Raw genomic sequence first — 16,691 nt, 5'->3', positions numbered from 1 at the left:
GGAAACTTTATGGATTTAACTTGGGCTAAGGCCTTAGGCATTCCTCAGTTATCTTTGGGTAGGTGTGTAACCATGCATGGCTTAGATGGGAGTCCACTGTCCAATGGGGTTATTTCCCTCTGTACTACTTACGGTAGGAGCTCTTCATTCTGAAAAAATCGAGTTCTTCCTTACCCATTGCCCAGCAGTTCCAGTGGTTCTGGGTCACCCTTGGCTGGCCTTTCACAATCCCACCATTGATTGGCGGTCAGGGGAGATTTCTCAATGGGGTGCCTTCTGTGATAAGGAATGTATTTCGTTTCCAGTCAGAATAGCTGCTGCCATTCCTGAACTCATTCCCGTGGAGTACCAGGAGTTTGCTGATGTGTTCTCCAAGGGCAATGCAGACATTCTGCCTCCCCATCGGCCTTATGATTGCGCCATTGAGCTTATTCCTGGTGCCGCATTGCCAAAGGGAAGGTTATATGCTTTATCCGGGCCAGAAACTGCGGCCATGAATGACTATGTTAAAGAGAGCCTAGGGAAAGGATTTATTAGGCCATCTAAATCTCCTTTAAGTGCAGGCTTCTTCTTTGTGGAGAAAAAGGATGGCTCGCTCAGACCTTGCATTGACTATAGAGCCCTAAATAAAATCTCAGTTAAAAATACTTATCCTCTGCCGCTGATTTCTGTCCTCTTTGATCAGCTGCGTTCGGCTGTGATTTTTTCCAAAATTGATCTAAGAGGAGCGTATAACCTCATCCGAATCAGGTCCGGAGATGAGTGGAAGACAGCCTTCAGTACTCAGTCGGGTCACTACGAGTACCTAGTGATGCCGTTCGGCTTGTCTAACGCTCCAGCAGTTTTCCAGGACCTCATTAACGATGTGCTCCGTGACTTCCTAGGGAAATTCGTGGTCGTTTACTTAGACGACATCCTGATTTATTCTGACTCTATTGAACTACATGTTACCCAGGTGCGTCAGGTTCTTCAAAAGTTACGTGAGAATCATCTATATGCCAAACTGGAGAAATGCGAGTTTCATGTCACGGAGGTATCTTTTTTAGGATACATTATTTCCCCTCTGGGATTTTTCATGGAACCAAAGAAGCTCCAGGCCATCCTTAGTTGGGCGCAACCCACCAATTTAAAAGCAATTCAGCGCTTTTTAGGGTTTGCGAATTATTACAGGAGGTTCATTCATTCTTTTTCCGACCTGGTTGCTCCCATTGTGGCCCTGACAAAGAAAGGAGCGGATCCTACCAACTGGTCGCGTGAAGCGGAGTTGTCCTTTCGGGCCTTGAAACAAGCTTTTGTCTCGGCTCCAGTCCTCAGACATCCCAATCCAGGATTGCCCTTCGTTGTGGAGGTTGATGCCTCGGAGGTTGGAGTAGGGGCTATACTATCTCAAAAGGATCCAGAGTCTCAGGAACTACATCCTTGTGCCTTTATGTCCAGGAAATTCTCCTCCGCTGAATCCAACTATGACGTTGGTAACCGGGAATTACTGGCAATAAAATGGGCTTTCGAGGAGTGGAGGCATTGGCTGGAGGGAGCAACACATACCATTTCAGTATTGACTGACCATAAGAATCTGCAATACATCGAATCAGCTAAGCGGCTGAATGCCCGGCAGGCTCGTTGGGCTTTGTTCTTTACTCGTTTCAAATTTATTATAACTTTCAGGCCAGGTTCCAAGAATACCAAGGCAGATGCTCTGTCACGCAGTTTTCTTCCGGTTCATGATAACAGTCCTGTTACTCCCATACTTCCATCTTCAGTCATTTGGGCAGGCCTCACACAAGATTTATTTACCCAGTTAAAACAGCTTCAACACCAAGCTCCTGGAAATACTCCTGCTGGTCGTCTTTACGTCCCTGAGTTCTTGAGAGCTACTGTTTTGACTGAGTTCCATGATAACAAAGTTTCCGGGCATCCAGGGATCTCTAAGACATTGGAGTTAGTCTCCCACTCAGTATGGTGGTCTGGTCTTTCTAAAGACGTTAAGGAGTTTGTTTCTTCATGTCAGGTTTGTGCACAGCATAAGGTTCCCCGTTCCTTGCCTATCGGGCAACTTATGCCCTTGAATGTCCCTCTCAGGCCATGGTCTCATATTTCCATGGATTTTGTGGTGGACCTTCCCCTTTCAGCTGGATGCCGAGTCATTTGGGTGGTAGTAGACCGTTTTAGCAAGATGGCTCATTTCATTGCCCTTCCCCGACTGCCATCTGCCCAAGGATTGGCAGTGTTGTTTCTCCGCCATGTTTTCAGACTTCATGGGTTGCCCACTGATATTGTTTCTGATCGGGGTCCACAATTCATTGCACAATTCTGGAAGTGTTTTTGTGCTTCATTAAAGATGAGATTGTCATTAACATCTGGTTACCACCCACAGTCCAACGGGCAAACCGAGCGAGTTAACCAATCATTGAAACAGTATTTGCGTTTGTACTCAGCCAAACTCCAGAATGATTGGTCCGAGTTTCTTCCATTGGCGGAGTTTGCTTACAATAATTCTTGTCATTCCTCCACCAACGTGTCTCCATTCTTTTCAGTTTTTGGTTTTCACCCCAGAGCTAATTCTTTTTTTCAACATTCCTCAGTTTCCTCGCTAACCTTAACCTCCCATCTCAGAGCCATTTGGAAAAAAGTGCACCTTGCTCTCAGAAAAGCGGCCTTTCGAGAGAAAAAAATTTCTGACCGGCTCCGACGTCCTTGCAATTTTAAGGTGGGAGATAGGGTATGGTTGTCGACTCGTAACATTAGACTTCGACAATCTTCAGCTAGGTTGGGACCCAAATTTATTGGACCATTTCATATCATTAAAAAAGTTAACCCAGTTGCTTTCCGGTTACGTTTACCAAAATCTCTTCGGATTGGTAATACGTTTCATTGCTCCATGTTGAAGCCATACATTTCTTCCAATAAATTTCCTCGGAAGATCTCTCAGGGAAGATCTCCAGTGGATGTACAGGGACAACAGGAGTTCCTGGTGGAGAAGGTTCTCGATTCCAAGTTGTCCAGGGGCCGGCTTTATTTTCTGGTTCACTGGAGAGGTTATGGTCCAGAGGAAAGGTCCTGGGTCCTGGATAAGGATCTTCATGCCCCAAGGCTCAAGAGGGCATTTTTTCGGGAATTTCCTTGGAAGCCTGGCTTTAGGGGTTCCTTGACCCCTCCTCAAGGGGGGGGTACTGTTAGGCGCCGGGGTCCGCTCGTCGGTGCGGCCCGGCGCCTAGCAACCAGGGACGCCGTACGCGGACAGCCGCCGGCTCCCTGGCAACGCTGGACGCCGGGCGCGCTGAGCCGCACGGACCCTAGCAACGGGGACGCCACTGGCGGACCGCGTTCCCCGTTGCTAGGCTTTAGGAGTTAATGTATTCACCTGCTCTCTGGCCGTGCAGCAAGGCAGATGCACGGCATTTATTCTAATCAGCCTTTTGGCAGCTGATTGGAGGACTCCTTGTTAAATACACTCCCAGGGCTTCTCACAGACGCCGGTAATAGCTTCCTGCATGCTGTCTATTTGCTGAGAGTCTGTTCCAGTCTTGCTGTATTCGGTCATTCCAGTATTCGGAAGTCCTGAACTCGGAAGTTGTCATCTTATTCCTGGAGTCCTGACTAATCACCATATAACATCCAGTGGTGTTCGTGAGTCGCGGCTTTGCCGCGTGTTGCGGCTTGTCCGCTTTATTATTTATTATTTGTGTTTTGGAGCATTTCGCGGAGGGTTCCGCTTCCACAGGTCCACTCTGGTATCCGGCGGTGCTGGGTAGGAGTATTGGACAAGTGGATTTTGGTTGTCCTTTTCCCTGGCGGGTTTCCGCACATACTTTAGGTTTGGTTAGTTAGCTTGTTGCCCCTGGCCTGTTGTCAGTCAGAGGTCCTCTTGTTATCATCCTGCCTCGGATTTCCCTTTGTCTCTCACTAAGACCGGGGGGCACCGGAGTTGGGCAGACATAATCCGCCCTTCAAACGTGGCTGCCAGGGGCTCAAGAAACCATAGTCTCGCAGGGGATTTCCGATAGCACGGGTGAGACAATAGAGTTAGGGCGCCAGGGGCAACTAGTCTTTCCTGCTCCCGTTACCTGCATTCCATTCCAGCGCTCTGGTCCTTGTCATAAAATCTCCTCCGGTCAGGAGTGCTGGAATCATAACAGGACCCGCCTTTTCCTCGCCTGTTTTTCTGGGACCGAAAGGACTGTACCTGATAAAACGGCGCTTTTTTAGGCTGTGAGGGAACATGGGGTAAAAATGCTGACTTCCCAGCTGTTGCTGTGGAAACGAGGTCCGAGAGACCATCCCCGAATAACTCCTCACCCTTATAAGGCAAAACTTCCATGTGCCTTTTGGAATCTGCATCCCCTGTCCACTGCCGAGTCCATAAGCCTCTTCTAGCAGAAATGGACAATGCACTTATTTTAGATGCCAGCCGGCAGATCTCCCTCTGTGCATCTCTCATGTATAAGACTGAGTCTTTTATATGCTCTATGGTTAGCAGAATAGTGTCCCTGTCTAGGGTGTCAATATTTTCTGACAGGGAATCTGACCACGCAGCGGCAGCACTGCACATCCATGCTGACGCAATAGCTGGTCTAAGTATAATGCCTGTGTGTGTATATATAGATTTCAGGATCGCCTCCTGCTTTCTATCCGCAGGCTCCTTCAGGGCGGCCGTATCCGGAGACGGAAGTGCCACCTTTTTAGACAAACGTGTGAGCGCTTTATCCACCCTAGGAGGTGTTACCCAACGTGCCCTATCCTCTGGCGGGAAAGGGAACGCCATTAATAATTTTTTTGAGATTATCAATCTTTTATCAGGGAAAGCCCACGCTTCTTCACACACTTCATTTAATTCTTCAGATGGGGGAAAAACTACGGGTAGTTTTTTCTCCCCAAACATAATACCCTTTTTAGTGGTACCTGGGTTTATATCTGAAATGTGTAACACCTCTTTCATTGCCTCAATCATGCAGCGAATGGCCTTAGTGGACATTAGATTTGACTCATCGTCGTCGACACTGGTATCAGTATCCGTGTCGACATCTGGGTCTGCCATCTGAGGTAGCGGGCGTTTTAGAGCCCCTGATGGCCTTTGAGACACCTGGGCAGGCACGAGCTGAGAAGCTGGCTGTCCCGCATTTGGCATGTCGTCAAATTTTTTGTGTAAGGAGTCGACACTTGCACGTAATTCCTTCCATAAAACCATCCACTCAGGTGTCTGCCCCGCAGGGGGTGACATCACTTCTACAGGCATCTGCTCCGCCTCCACATAATTTTCCTCCTCAAACATGTCGACACAGCCGTACCGACACACCGCACACACACCTGGAATGCTCTAACAGAGGACAGGACCCCACAGAAGCCCTTTGGGGAGACAGAGAGAGAGTATGCCAGCACACACCAGAGCGCTATATACTGCAGGGACTAACTGAATTATGTCCCCTATAGCTGCTATAATATTTACTGCGCCTAAATGTAGTGCCCCCCCCCCCTCTCTTTTTTACCCTTTTCTGTAGTGTAGACTGCAGGGGAGAGCCAGGGAGCTTCCTTCCAGCGGAACTGTGAGGGAAAAATGGCGCCAGTGTGCTGAGGGAGATAGCTCCGCCCCTTTTTCGCAGACTATTCTCCCGCTTTTTTAAGGATTCTGGCAGGGGTAATTATCACATATATAGCCTCTGGGGCTATATATTGTGATTGTTTTGCCAGCCAAGGTGTTTTTATTGCTGCTCAGGGAGCCCCCCCCCAGCGCCCTGCACCCTCAGTGACCGGAGTGTGAAGTGTGTATGAGAAGCAATGGCGCACAGCTGCAGTGCTGTGCGCTACCTTGGTGAAGACAGAAGTCTTCATGCCGCCGATTTTCCAGGACTTCTTCTTGCTTCTGGCTCTGTAAGGGGGACGGCGGCGCGGCTCCGGGACCGAACACCAAGGCCAGTTCCATGCGGTCGGTCCCTCTGGAGCTAATGGTGTCCAGTAGCCTAAGAAGCCCAAGCTAGCTGCAAGCAGGTAGGTTCGCTTCTTCTCCCCTTAGTCCCTCGTTGCAGTGAGCCTGTTGCCAGCAGGTCTCACTGTAAAATAAAAAACCTAAAATAGACTTTCTTTCTAGGAGCTCAGGAGAGCCCCTAGTGTGCATCCAGCTCGGCCGGGCACAAAAATCTAACTGAGGCTTGGAGGAGGGTCATAGTGGGAGGAGCCAGTGCACACCAGGTAGTCTAAAAGCTTTCTTTTAGTTGTGCCCAGACTCCTGCGGAGCCGCTATTCCCCATGGTCCTTTCGGAGTTCCCAGCATCCACTAGGACGTTAGAGAAACGACAGCTATGACGCAGCGTCCTCTAGAGTGAGCTTTAACACGTCCCGTATATCCAGAATTAGGGGTTCAATACCCTGAGCAGAATTGGGATCCTCACTAAAGGGATCCAAGTCATCCCCATCCTCCTGTATATCCTCATCTGTATCAGAGAATAGAGCAGGTAACCCACGCTTCTGTGGACCTGCATGAGAGAGGGGGGCTGTGCTGCATCTGCCCTAGCAGTTAAATCTGCAACAGCTTGTTGTAGTAGCCGAGTCTTCTGTACAGTAGCAGTGAGCTGGCATGACATATCTGACATCATAGTTTTAAGAGACCCTAGCCAGTGGAGTTCTGGACCCTCTCCCACAGCCCCTTCACTGATCTGTGAAGATTGGCTGCATTGTTCACATGAAACAGAATTAGTAGATAATGGAGAGAATCCGGTGTGGCATACACTGCACAGCTTATGTTTACCCATGTTTCACAGTAAGCACAATAACATACACACAGATAGTTATAATGCAAGCCTGCCCTAGTGTATGTGAGAGGAGACACAGAGAAGGACAACAGCACACCTCTAGCTGTAGAGCCCAAGTGAGGCTCTCAGGTCACTATATTACAGTAAACACTAACAAATCCTGTCCTAAAGAGGACCCAGATAGTGTACACAAGTGGCTCTCCCCCTTTGCTACACCCTGTACCATACATCCAGCGTGGCTGAGGATCAGGAAGCGCTGTGTGTGCTGAGAATGGCTGCAGTAAGCAGAGGAAGGCACTAAAACGCCTCAGGTCCCGCTCTGATGTAGCTCCGCCCCCTCTAATGGCGCCGGAGTTACAGTGATATATTATACTGGTAAAGTCTCCATATAGCTTAAAAACATCAAAACAAGTGCTAGTCAAAGCGTTTTTGTGCCAGTCTACACGGGGGATCTTAGCAGGACCACCCCCCGGTAGGGTCCCGTACGCCGCGCCCGTGGTCAGCCATACAATGAACTAGGGTGACCCCCTAGCGGGGTCCCCGGTGTGTACTCACCACCGATGTTACGCTCAGGCTGCGTTATGGGTGTGCGGCGCAGTGCCCCGCTGAACAACAACCCCTCAGGACGGTGGTCCTGCAGCAGGAAAGCGGCTCTGCACCTCGTAAGGCTGGTGACTGTGTCCCTCTTAACTCCCACGGTGCAGGTATGCTGTTTCCCAAACAGCATACCGAAAATAACAAACATACTAGAAATTGAAGAAAACTCTCTGGAGCTCAGAGATGTGCATCCTCTCCTGAGGGCACTTTTTTCTAAACTGCCTACGGGAGGGGGCATAGAGGGGAGGAGCCAGCACACCCAGTTAAAGAAATTTAAAGTGCACTGGCTCCTTTGGTCCCCGTCTATACCCCATCGTACTAGATTCCCCAATATCCCTTATGGATGCTAGAGAAATACCAGCCTATTAGCTTCTGTAATTTTTTACAGCCTGAGTTTGAAAAATGACAGGAGCTGACTGGTTGGTACTCTATCGTTCACCAAGCTTTGATAAATCTCCCCTACTGTATGCTTTAAAATGTATTTTTTTAGCAATGAAGACAATAACCTTTCAATCTCATTCTGCATTTCATCTTCCTCCTCATCCTCCTCCAAAGGCTCCTCTTTGTTTTCTTCTGTAAAACATAAAAAAAAAATTGCATTTGTTTAATTAGTATTAGAAGATTATTAATTTGCAGATCACGTAAACTGAGCAATGGAATTGTACTTTTGGTAACAGACATTGTTCAGTTCTTCAGTTGACACATTTGCACTAGTAAACCCTCCCTCTCACCCCAAACGAGAGGTATGAATGAGGACTGTAAATCTGTACAGTGTATGCGCAACTGTTATACAGGTTGAGTCTCTCTTATCCAAAATGCTTGGGACCAGAGGTATTTTGGATATCGGATTTTTCCGTATTTTGGAATAATTGCATACCATAATGAGATATCATGGTGATGGGACCCAAGTCTAAGCACAGAAGGCATTTAGGTTTCATATACACCTTATACACACAGCCTGAAGGTCATTTTAGCCAATATTTTTTACAAATTTGTGCATTAAACAAAGTGTGTCTATATTCACACAATTAATTTATGTTTCATATACACCTTATACACACAGCCTGAAGGTCATTTAATACAATATTTTTTTATAACTTGTGTTTTAAAATAAGTGTGTGTACATTGAGTCATCAAAAAACAAAAGTTTCACTATCTCACTCTCACTTTAAAAAGTCCGTATTTCAGAATATTCCGTATTTCGGAATATTTGGATATGGGATACTCAACCTGTAATTGTCCCTTGTTTCACAATATGCAGCATATATAAACCTGCATGCTGAGGCACATTTCACACCAAAATCTGCACATTTGACAGGAGCCTCACATGACTACTGTTGGTGGCTCTTTCCACTGTGTCTCAGTCTATGGCTTCCTGCTGTCTCCCTTCTGCTCATCACATACTGCCCCTGCCACATGCAGCCCCATCCTCACTGCCACCAGAAAGGTTGGTGCAGTGATCTCCACCAATACTGCCACTGATGCAAGCATTCTAATGATGATCGGCAAAAGAATTGTTAGAGCCCCAGGAAAACTGACTGAAGCAGTCACCAAGGTCCTGGTGGGGAAATGGGAATAAGCACTACCACCATTTACTAAGTGGTAGAGAAGCAATGAAAGGAACACAATACCTCAAACGTCTACTAAATAGCTGGCTTGCACAGAGACACAAACATTGTGTATTTGTAAAAGTTTCAAGATCATGCTAGAATGGAAATTATGACATGACGCTGCTGTGGGTTGGGGTCCATCATGCACATAACGTTCATCTTCTATTCAATAATGTTAAATGGCACGCCAGCCAAATCAGCTGCCGTCATGTGACAAGAGCTGATTGGCTGGAGCACCATTAAACATTCGTAACGAGTGATAACAAGAATATCACTCATTGTTAAATATGCCATTAAATATTATTAGATTTATCAATATGTACAACATTCTTTATAAAATAAGCTATAAAATGTGTCCTTGGAGGTGTTGTTTTACTAATGATATCTATGAGCTACTGAATTGCTACTGAATATTTAGGCCACATTCTCATGGCTCAGCCAACTAAAAAAATAAAAGGTTAATCATTAATTGATAATGTGTAGCTGCGATCATATGGAATAATAGCTGCTTGTTCGTTTTTATATCCTCGTTTGTCATCTCAGGTGCAATTTAAGTCTTAAAATGTTTGCTAGCAGTAACATAACAGCACAAGTGATCATACGGATATTGCTATGATTTACCTGGATCTCTTAGTTTTGCAAGAGCTTGTCTCTTCTTTTTTCGTTTTTCTTTCTTTAACAATGCCCTGATCTTCTTGTGGCTAGAATATGAAAAATGTTGACGCATACTTAAGATATTACAATACTGATGTACAGTGTAGCGGTGCTACCAACTGAACGCACCTACTTTACAGGACATACCAATTTTTTAGTTAGACGTTACTTGCACTTTATCTGTCAACATTTGTTCACTTAAATGCATTGGTATATATATAGTTTTGCTTGTTGATATGCTTATTTCTATTAATAAGAATTGCCAAAATAAACAGAAATATCAGTTCAAGACACCAATAAAAACATGGCCAACTGGGTGATAAAGGGCAGCTGGCCAACCACTTTCTCATAAAATATGCTCCTTCTATATACTCAAACAGCATCCCTGACTAACACTTAATGCTCCTTCTATATACACAAACAGCACCCCTGACTAACACTTAATGCTCCTTCTATATACACAAACAGCACCCCTGACTAATACTGCTCACCTACAGTACTTTGTACTTTCATTGAGCTTTAATAGAACTCTTCTGAAGTGCTATACAATCCCTTAAAAATGCAAAGTGGCTCTCAGAACATAGTGTGTTCAGGTTCCTGGGAAAAGGACCATACTATTACAATGCAATATGGTTTTGCCAAGGTGCACAGTTACTTGCTTTACTCCCAACTCAGAATCTGGCTAATGGCCACTGCATTTATTGGCTTCTACAACCCCTCTTGTAACTTTAAAATTATATATATATATATATATATATATATATATATATATATATATATTCATTTTTTTATGTCTCTGCTTTCCTGACATGTCACTCACTCTTCTTGTTTAAACTGGATCTATAGGGAAAAAGGATACAAATATGGAATTGGTAAGGACCCGATCTATACCCCACGGTACTAAAGTACATTCCCTAGTATCCACTAGGACGTTAGAGAAATAGAGCTGTGTGAATAAAATATTAGTCTAGCAGTAGCATTAAAAAGAGATTGAAGAGGAAAGAGGAATACTTGAGAGAAGAAGGTTGCAAAAGGCAAGATGAGAGTTGATTAGAGAGAGTGGACAAGTGTTTTAGTAGCATCAAGGAAGAGTAATGGTTGCATTTTGGAGACGTTCCACAGATGGAACTGACAGGAGGGGATAAGTAACAGGATGTGTAAAGTGAATGAGGTAGAGGAGTCAAGGGTGATGCCCAGGCAGCTGACTGGAAAAATAAAGAGATGACGTTGTTGTCGAAGATGAGGGAGAGGTGTGGAGTGGTGGAGACAATAAGTTCAGCCATAGACACATTAAACTTGAGAAAGCACTGAAACATCCAAAAGAATAGATCATTTGAAATGCAAGAGAGGACAGGAACAGTTGAGTATATTCAGCAAGAAGATGGTGCTGTAGACCAAAAACCTGAAAAGTTCACCAAGTGAGGAAGTGTAATGGCAAAAAAGTAGATTGTCTAGTAAATATACTTAAGGGACACCTACATGGAGTGGAGATGGAAGTTGTGACAGAAAAATAAGTTAGGAGTCTCAGGGTTTCAAAGTCCATGTTTAATAGACTGCATGGCCAAAACACCAATGTGGACATCCAAATATCACCACCATATATGCTTGTTGAACATCTCTTTACAAAAGCAGGGATATTAATATGGAGTTGGTCTCCTACACCTGCTTATAACAGCCTCCACTCTTCTTGGTAGGGTTTTCACTAGGTTTTGGAACATAGCTCCTGGGATATGCATCCATTCAGGCACAAAATAGTGGTGTGGTACTGATGTTGGGCAAAAATGCTTGGCTGGCAGTCAGATGCCAAAATTATAACAAAGGCATTATATGGGGGTGTGGTCAGGGCTCTGTAGACCAAGTTCTTTCACAAAAACTCAGCAAAACCCATATCAATCAGCCTGCCAGATGATAATTGCCAGAAGCATAATTCATCACTTCACTGCCCAGGAGTCCTCGCCACTCCAGCGGATGTATATGGATCTAAAGCTTGCAAGGGGCCATGAAAGCCCCAACCCATGAAGCTCCAGAAGAACAGTTCATGTACTGACGTTGCTTCCATTGGCAGTTTATTTTTATTCGATACTTTAATCAGGGATTTAGTATAAGGAATTGACAGTAACTTTGTCAACAGTGACCATGTTGATCCCAGATTGCAAACGCCCTTCATGGTTAACAGGCTACTTACAGCTTGTTGACCAGATCGGCATTACAACTATGGGGGTAATTCCAAGTTGATCGCAGCAACAAATTTGTTAGCAGTTGGCCAAAACCATTTGCACTACAGGTGTGGCAGATATAACATTTGCAGAGAGAGTTAGATTTGGGTGGGGTGTGTTCAAACTGAAATCTAAATTGCAGTGTAAAAATAAAGCAGCCAGTATTTACCCTGCACAGAAACAAAATAACCCACCCAAATCTAACTCTCTCTGCAAATGTTATATCTGCCCCCCCTGCAGTGCACATGGTTTTGCCCAACTGCTAACAAATTTGCTGCTGCGATCAACTCGGAATTACCCCCCATATGTGTAGGTAAAGCAGAATCTTTACGGTTATAATGCTGATCCAGTTAACATGCTGAAAGATGTCAGCATGCCAGTGCCAGAATGACTATGGGATAGATACAAGAAGTGTCGATATGGGGGAGAAGTGATATCAGCGCACATTATGTTCACTGATACCGCTTCTTCTCATGTATTAATGAGGCAGTGCATGCTCAGTGACAGGGTCATTGGCATCTAAAAGATAGCCGATATGCAGGGCAATGTATGCCCGACAGCTGCAGGTGTTGTTGCCCATTCACCACAGCCAGGGACAGCGCTGTCCCTGGCTGTGGAGGTTTATGGCTCGGGGCCGCATGCGAGATCTCGCACATGCACACTGGAGCCAGCCGGAGAAGAGAGACAGCACATCAGCACTAAGCTCTCACTCCCCCCGCTTCGGCATATCGGCGTTGCTACTTCACCTCAGTAAAGAGGTAAAGTAGGAAGCGTTATACCCACACGATAAGTTTGGGTATAATACATCGCCCATAGCAACCAATCAGCTGCTCTGTATACTTTTAAAGTATGCAAATTATAAATGTTAGGTCAATGCTGATTGGTTGCCATGGACTTTTATCACTGCTTAGTACATCTCCCCCAAAGTCTCTTAATCAGCACTTGGTGATCCTGTATGTGAGCTTGTGTGGCCTACCACTCCCAATTCACAATTACATAAGCTTGCTATAATATCCCTTTAATCCAGGGCACCTACGATTTACTCAGTTTCTGTGGGTCATTAAAACAAGGTGAAATGCATGACTGAATTTACCCAGCCACAGAGCCTGAGTAAATCATAGGTGTCTTGGATTAAAAAGGTATTATGACAAGCATACGATTACAGAATTTATAGTTGTCCGGGGCAGAAATCTGGCAAAAGGACTTGTTGGAATGGTTCAGACGGAAAGGACCAGACAGGTTAGTGTTCAATGAGCGGCCAAATCCGACTGTCGGATTTGGCCGTTCCCAACAACTGTCACAGCCGCTCACCGGTGTTGTCCCGTCCGTGCTTCCACTGTCCTGCGGCCGCCTCACCCGCTGCTCCTCGACATTCTCGGAACCAAAACCTGTCGGATTTGGCCGCGGGAAACACGTAGATCCGCGGCTAATCCAACAAACAGCCAGCATTGAATAGGTCAGAACCCCTTCCGACCTAAACCTGTCGGAAGCTGCCATCTTTCCGACAAGACGGCAGCTTCCGACACTTATTGAATACACCCCTATGATAGTTGTAGACTACATCACTCTTCAATATGTCCCATTTTCCTGCTGCTGTTTCTCTATGCTCATTGCATGGTTATGTGCTTAATATTATGCAATGGGGAGTGCACATGCCATGGCCAAATATTATATTGCTGGTCACACGACTCCTTGTACTCCTACTACTCTTATATTCCCCATTAGGGGATGCGTTATTCCATATGGCGTGAAGAGCTATAGGATGTGTGTCAGGATATGACAGATGCTTTGTTACTGCCTATGAAAGCCGCATGCTGCAACTAGGAGCAACGCCGCGTAGCTGTCCTTCCCTGCACAGAATACACGAGTCCCTCGCTAGGGAATGCAAAATACAATGAATCTCGTGCACTTACTTCAGATGCACCGATGCCGGGCTCCCTAACACGGAGGCCGCCATCTTAGTTTCTTTTCGCCGTACGGAACTGACGTACAACTGAGGTACTACGGAAGCCTAGCGTCACTCACAACATAATGCGCATGCGTAAGAAGGGATTGTTTGGTGAAGAGGAGAACCCGTATCGTGACCACTGTTGTGATGGACGGTCTATGTCCGGGTTACATACCTCCCAACATGACCCTCTCCAGGAGGGATAAAATGCTCTGGTCCTGGACTTCCTAATTAATTTATGATTGCCATCACCTGTTCTGAAACGCCTTTCTTATCCATTAACCTGTTCAACACAGGTGCTGGTAATCATAAATGATGAGAAAAGTCCAGAAGCAGGGCATTGTGTCCCTCCTGATGAGGGTCATGTTGGGAGGTATGGGGTTATGTTACGTCACGTAAGAGTTCTTTCTTCTCACCCTCTGAAGCGCATTGCATAATATTTCCAGAATTTGTATTTGTGGGTTTGTTTTGTTTTTTATTACAGGTTTGCCTTTTTTATTTTTTTAGATGTGATTCATTTTGGTGCAGTAGGAGTGTTGATGCAGCTTAGAACAGAGGGTGGAGATTAGATGTATTATCGCTGCATGATCCTTTCTGCTTTGTCTCAACAAGAGGTAGAACATCGACAAGATGTATTACCAGGGGATTGAAAACTCCCCCCTTGTGGCAATGAGCTTAGTGCTGATGTGCTGTGTCTCACTGCCCAGTCAGCTAGGTGGGTACAGCCAGGGGCGGATCCAGAAGAAAATGATAGGGGGGGCACCATGGAAGGGGCAAGTACATTTGCGTGCGGCTTCGGTGCATGGTGCAGTGTGCAGAGGGCAGCGTGTGAGGGTCAAGGTGCAGGGGGCAGTGTGTGAGGTGCTGGGTACAGGGGGCAGTGTGTGAGGGGCAGGGGGCAGCATAATAATGCCCACAGTAGTAGCACCCCGTAAAACACATAATGCCCACCACAGTAGCGCTTCTTATACAATGCCCACAGTTGTAGCGCTCATTATGCAATGTCCACTGTACTGGTAGTGCCCCTTATATAGACCCCATAGTAGTGGTGCCCCTTATGCAATGCCCGTATTGCCCCCAGTAGTAATACCCCCAGTCATTTAGCGCCCTAGTAGTTATGCCCCCAGTGGTAATGCCCCTGCAGTTATGACCCCAGTAGTTTACCCCCCCTTTAGTTTAGCCTCCCAGTAGTAATGCCTCCAGTAGTTTGCCTGCTTGTAGTTTAGCCATCCGTAGTAATGCCCCCCTGTAGTTTAGCCCCTGTAGTTATGCCCCCCTTGTAGTTTAGCCCCCAGTAGTAATGCCCCCAGTAGTTTGGCCCCTGTAGTTATCCCCCAGTAGTTTGGCCCCTGTAGTTATGCACCCAGTAGTTTGGCCTCCCTGTAGTTTAGCCCCCAAGTAGTAATGCCCCTGTAGTTACGCCACCAGTAGTAATGCCCCTGTAGTTACGCCACCAGTAGTAATGCCCTCCTGTAGTATGCCCCCAGTAGTTAGCCCTTTGTAGTTTGCCCCCTTGTAGCTTACCCCCAGTAGTTTGCCCAATTGTAGTTGGCCCCCAGTAATAATGCCCCCCAGTAATAATGTCCCCCAGTAGTTTGCCCCCAGTAGATGCCCCCCAGTAATAATGTCCCCCAGTAGTTTTCCCCCAGTAGATGCCCCCGAGTAATAATGTCCCCCAGTAGTTTGCCCCCAGTAGATGCCCCCCAGTAAAAATGTCCCCCAGTAGCTGCCCCCAGTAGTAATGCCCCAATAGATGACCCCCCCAGTAGTAATGCCCCAGTAGATGCCCCCCAGTAATAATGCCCCCAGTAGTAATGCCCCCTCAGCAGTAATGCCCCTTGTTGATGCCCCCCAGTAGTAATGTCCCCCCGTAATTTGCCCCCAGTAGATGCCCCCGCTGCACTAAGGAAGATAAAAAAAACGTCATACTTACCGAGCCCCGTTCCCACTTCCAGACTTCCTCCTGGCGTCCTCTCCTCAGCACTATGAGAGAGACGTCATGACTGACGTCTCTCCCATAGCGCACGCCGCACAGTGACAGCGCCGGAAGCCGGAGCTCAGTACTGAGCTCCTGCCTCCGGCTGCCGCTGTGCAGGGAGACGGGCGCCCGCTGGTAAAACAATCTCAGTGGGCGCCCGTCATCTCCCTGTGCGGCGGCGGGGACGGACGGAGGGAGAACTGCCACAAATGACAGGGAGGGCACAGGCCCGAGTGCCCCCCCCCCCCCTGGATCCGCTACTGGGTACAGCGCTACTCCTGGCTGTGGTATACGGGCAACGACACCTGCAGTTGTGGAAATCGATAGCTGCAGGTGTCAGAATAGTCTGTGCCACTGATTGTTCATACATTGTCCTGCACATTAGCGTGTAGAAAGCAGGGCCGATAATGACGGGCGCTGAGCACACACCACTGCGTTAATACATGGGGGACTTCTTCACCCCCATACGGACCCTTCATACAATTAACCCAGAATGCTGTACACCACTATAATCGCGGCACTGCCACCATTGTTAGTAAGTATTGCGGGGTGTATTTTCATTTTGAAAGATAGCTGAGGACACACCGCTTTATTATTACATGGTCCCCCCACTAATGTGCACTAATACAACTTTATACATCTACCAGTATGCCATAGACGCAAAAAATAAAATTGCTATAGGGCTGGTTAAAATTTCAGTTGTGCGTCTTAAGACGCATTGAGACGTATTTACACTGCCACAAGTGGGTATCTCAGTTATACCCCTTTCAGACCGCATGAGGTGGGTTGCACACGGGAGCTCCCAGTGTGTGACCCGCCTCAGGCGCCCCGCCGCTGCTGTCTGCAATTCGTCATATTCCCGGGTTGGTGATGTCAGCTGTGACGCGGTGCTTGGAGATCACATGATCTCCAAGCAACACCTGTACACTCACAGTGAAGGGAAAC

General features: G+C 46.7%; 1 protein-coding gene across 2 annotated transcripts in view; it reads right to left on the bottom strand.

Annotated features, from left to right (window-relative positions):
- The window catches only part of ZRSR2 (zinc finger CCCH-type, RNA binding motif and serine/arginine rich 2), a 135,600-nt gene extending 121,680 nt beyond the window's left edge, over positions 1 to 13,920 (bottom strand). For both annotated transcript variants that reach the window (XM_063955799.1, XM_063955800.1), the window contains exons 1-3: positions 13,734 to 13,920; positions 9,572 to 9,651; positions 7,847 to 7,913 (exon numbers count right to left, since the gene is read on the bottom strand). In XM_063955799.1, coding sequence (XP_063811869.1) covers positions 7,847 to 7,913; positions 9,572 to 9,651; positions 13,734 to 13,777 — 191 coding nt within the window. In that variant the 5' untranslated portion in view covers positions 13,778 to 13,920. The remainder of the gene's footprint in view (positions 1 to 7,846; positions 7,914 to 9,571; positions 9,652 to 13,733) is intronic.
- Between the last annotated feature and the right edge of the window lie 2,771 nt (positions 13,921 to 16,691).

This window comes from Pseudophryne corroboree, chromosome 2 (assembly GCF_028390025.1).
Source record: "Pseudophryne corroboree isolate aPseCor3 chromosome 2, aPseCor3.hap2, whole genome shotgun sequence".
NCBI lineage: Eukaryota > Metazoa > Chordata > Amphibia > Anura > Myobatrachidae > Pseudophryne > Pseudophryne corroboree.
The sequence above is the reverse complement of the archived record's forward strand: the minus strand, read 5'-3'. Positions and strand labels throughout refer to the sequence as shown.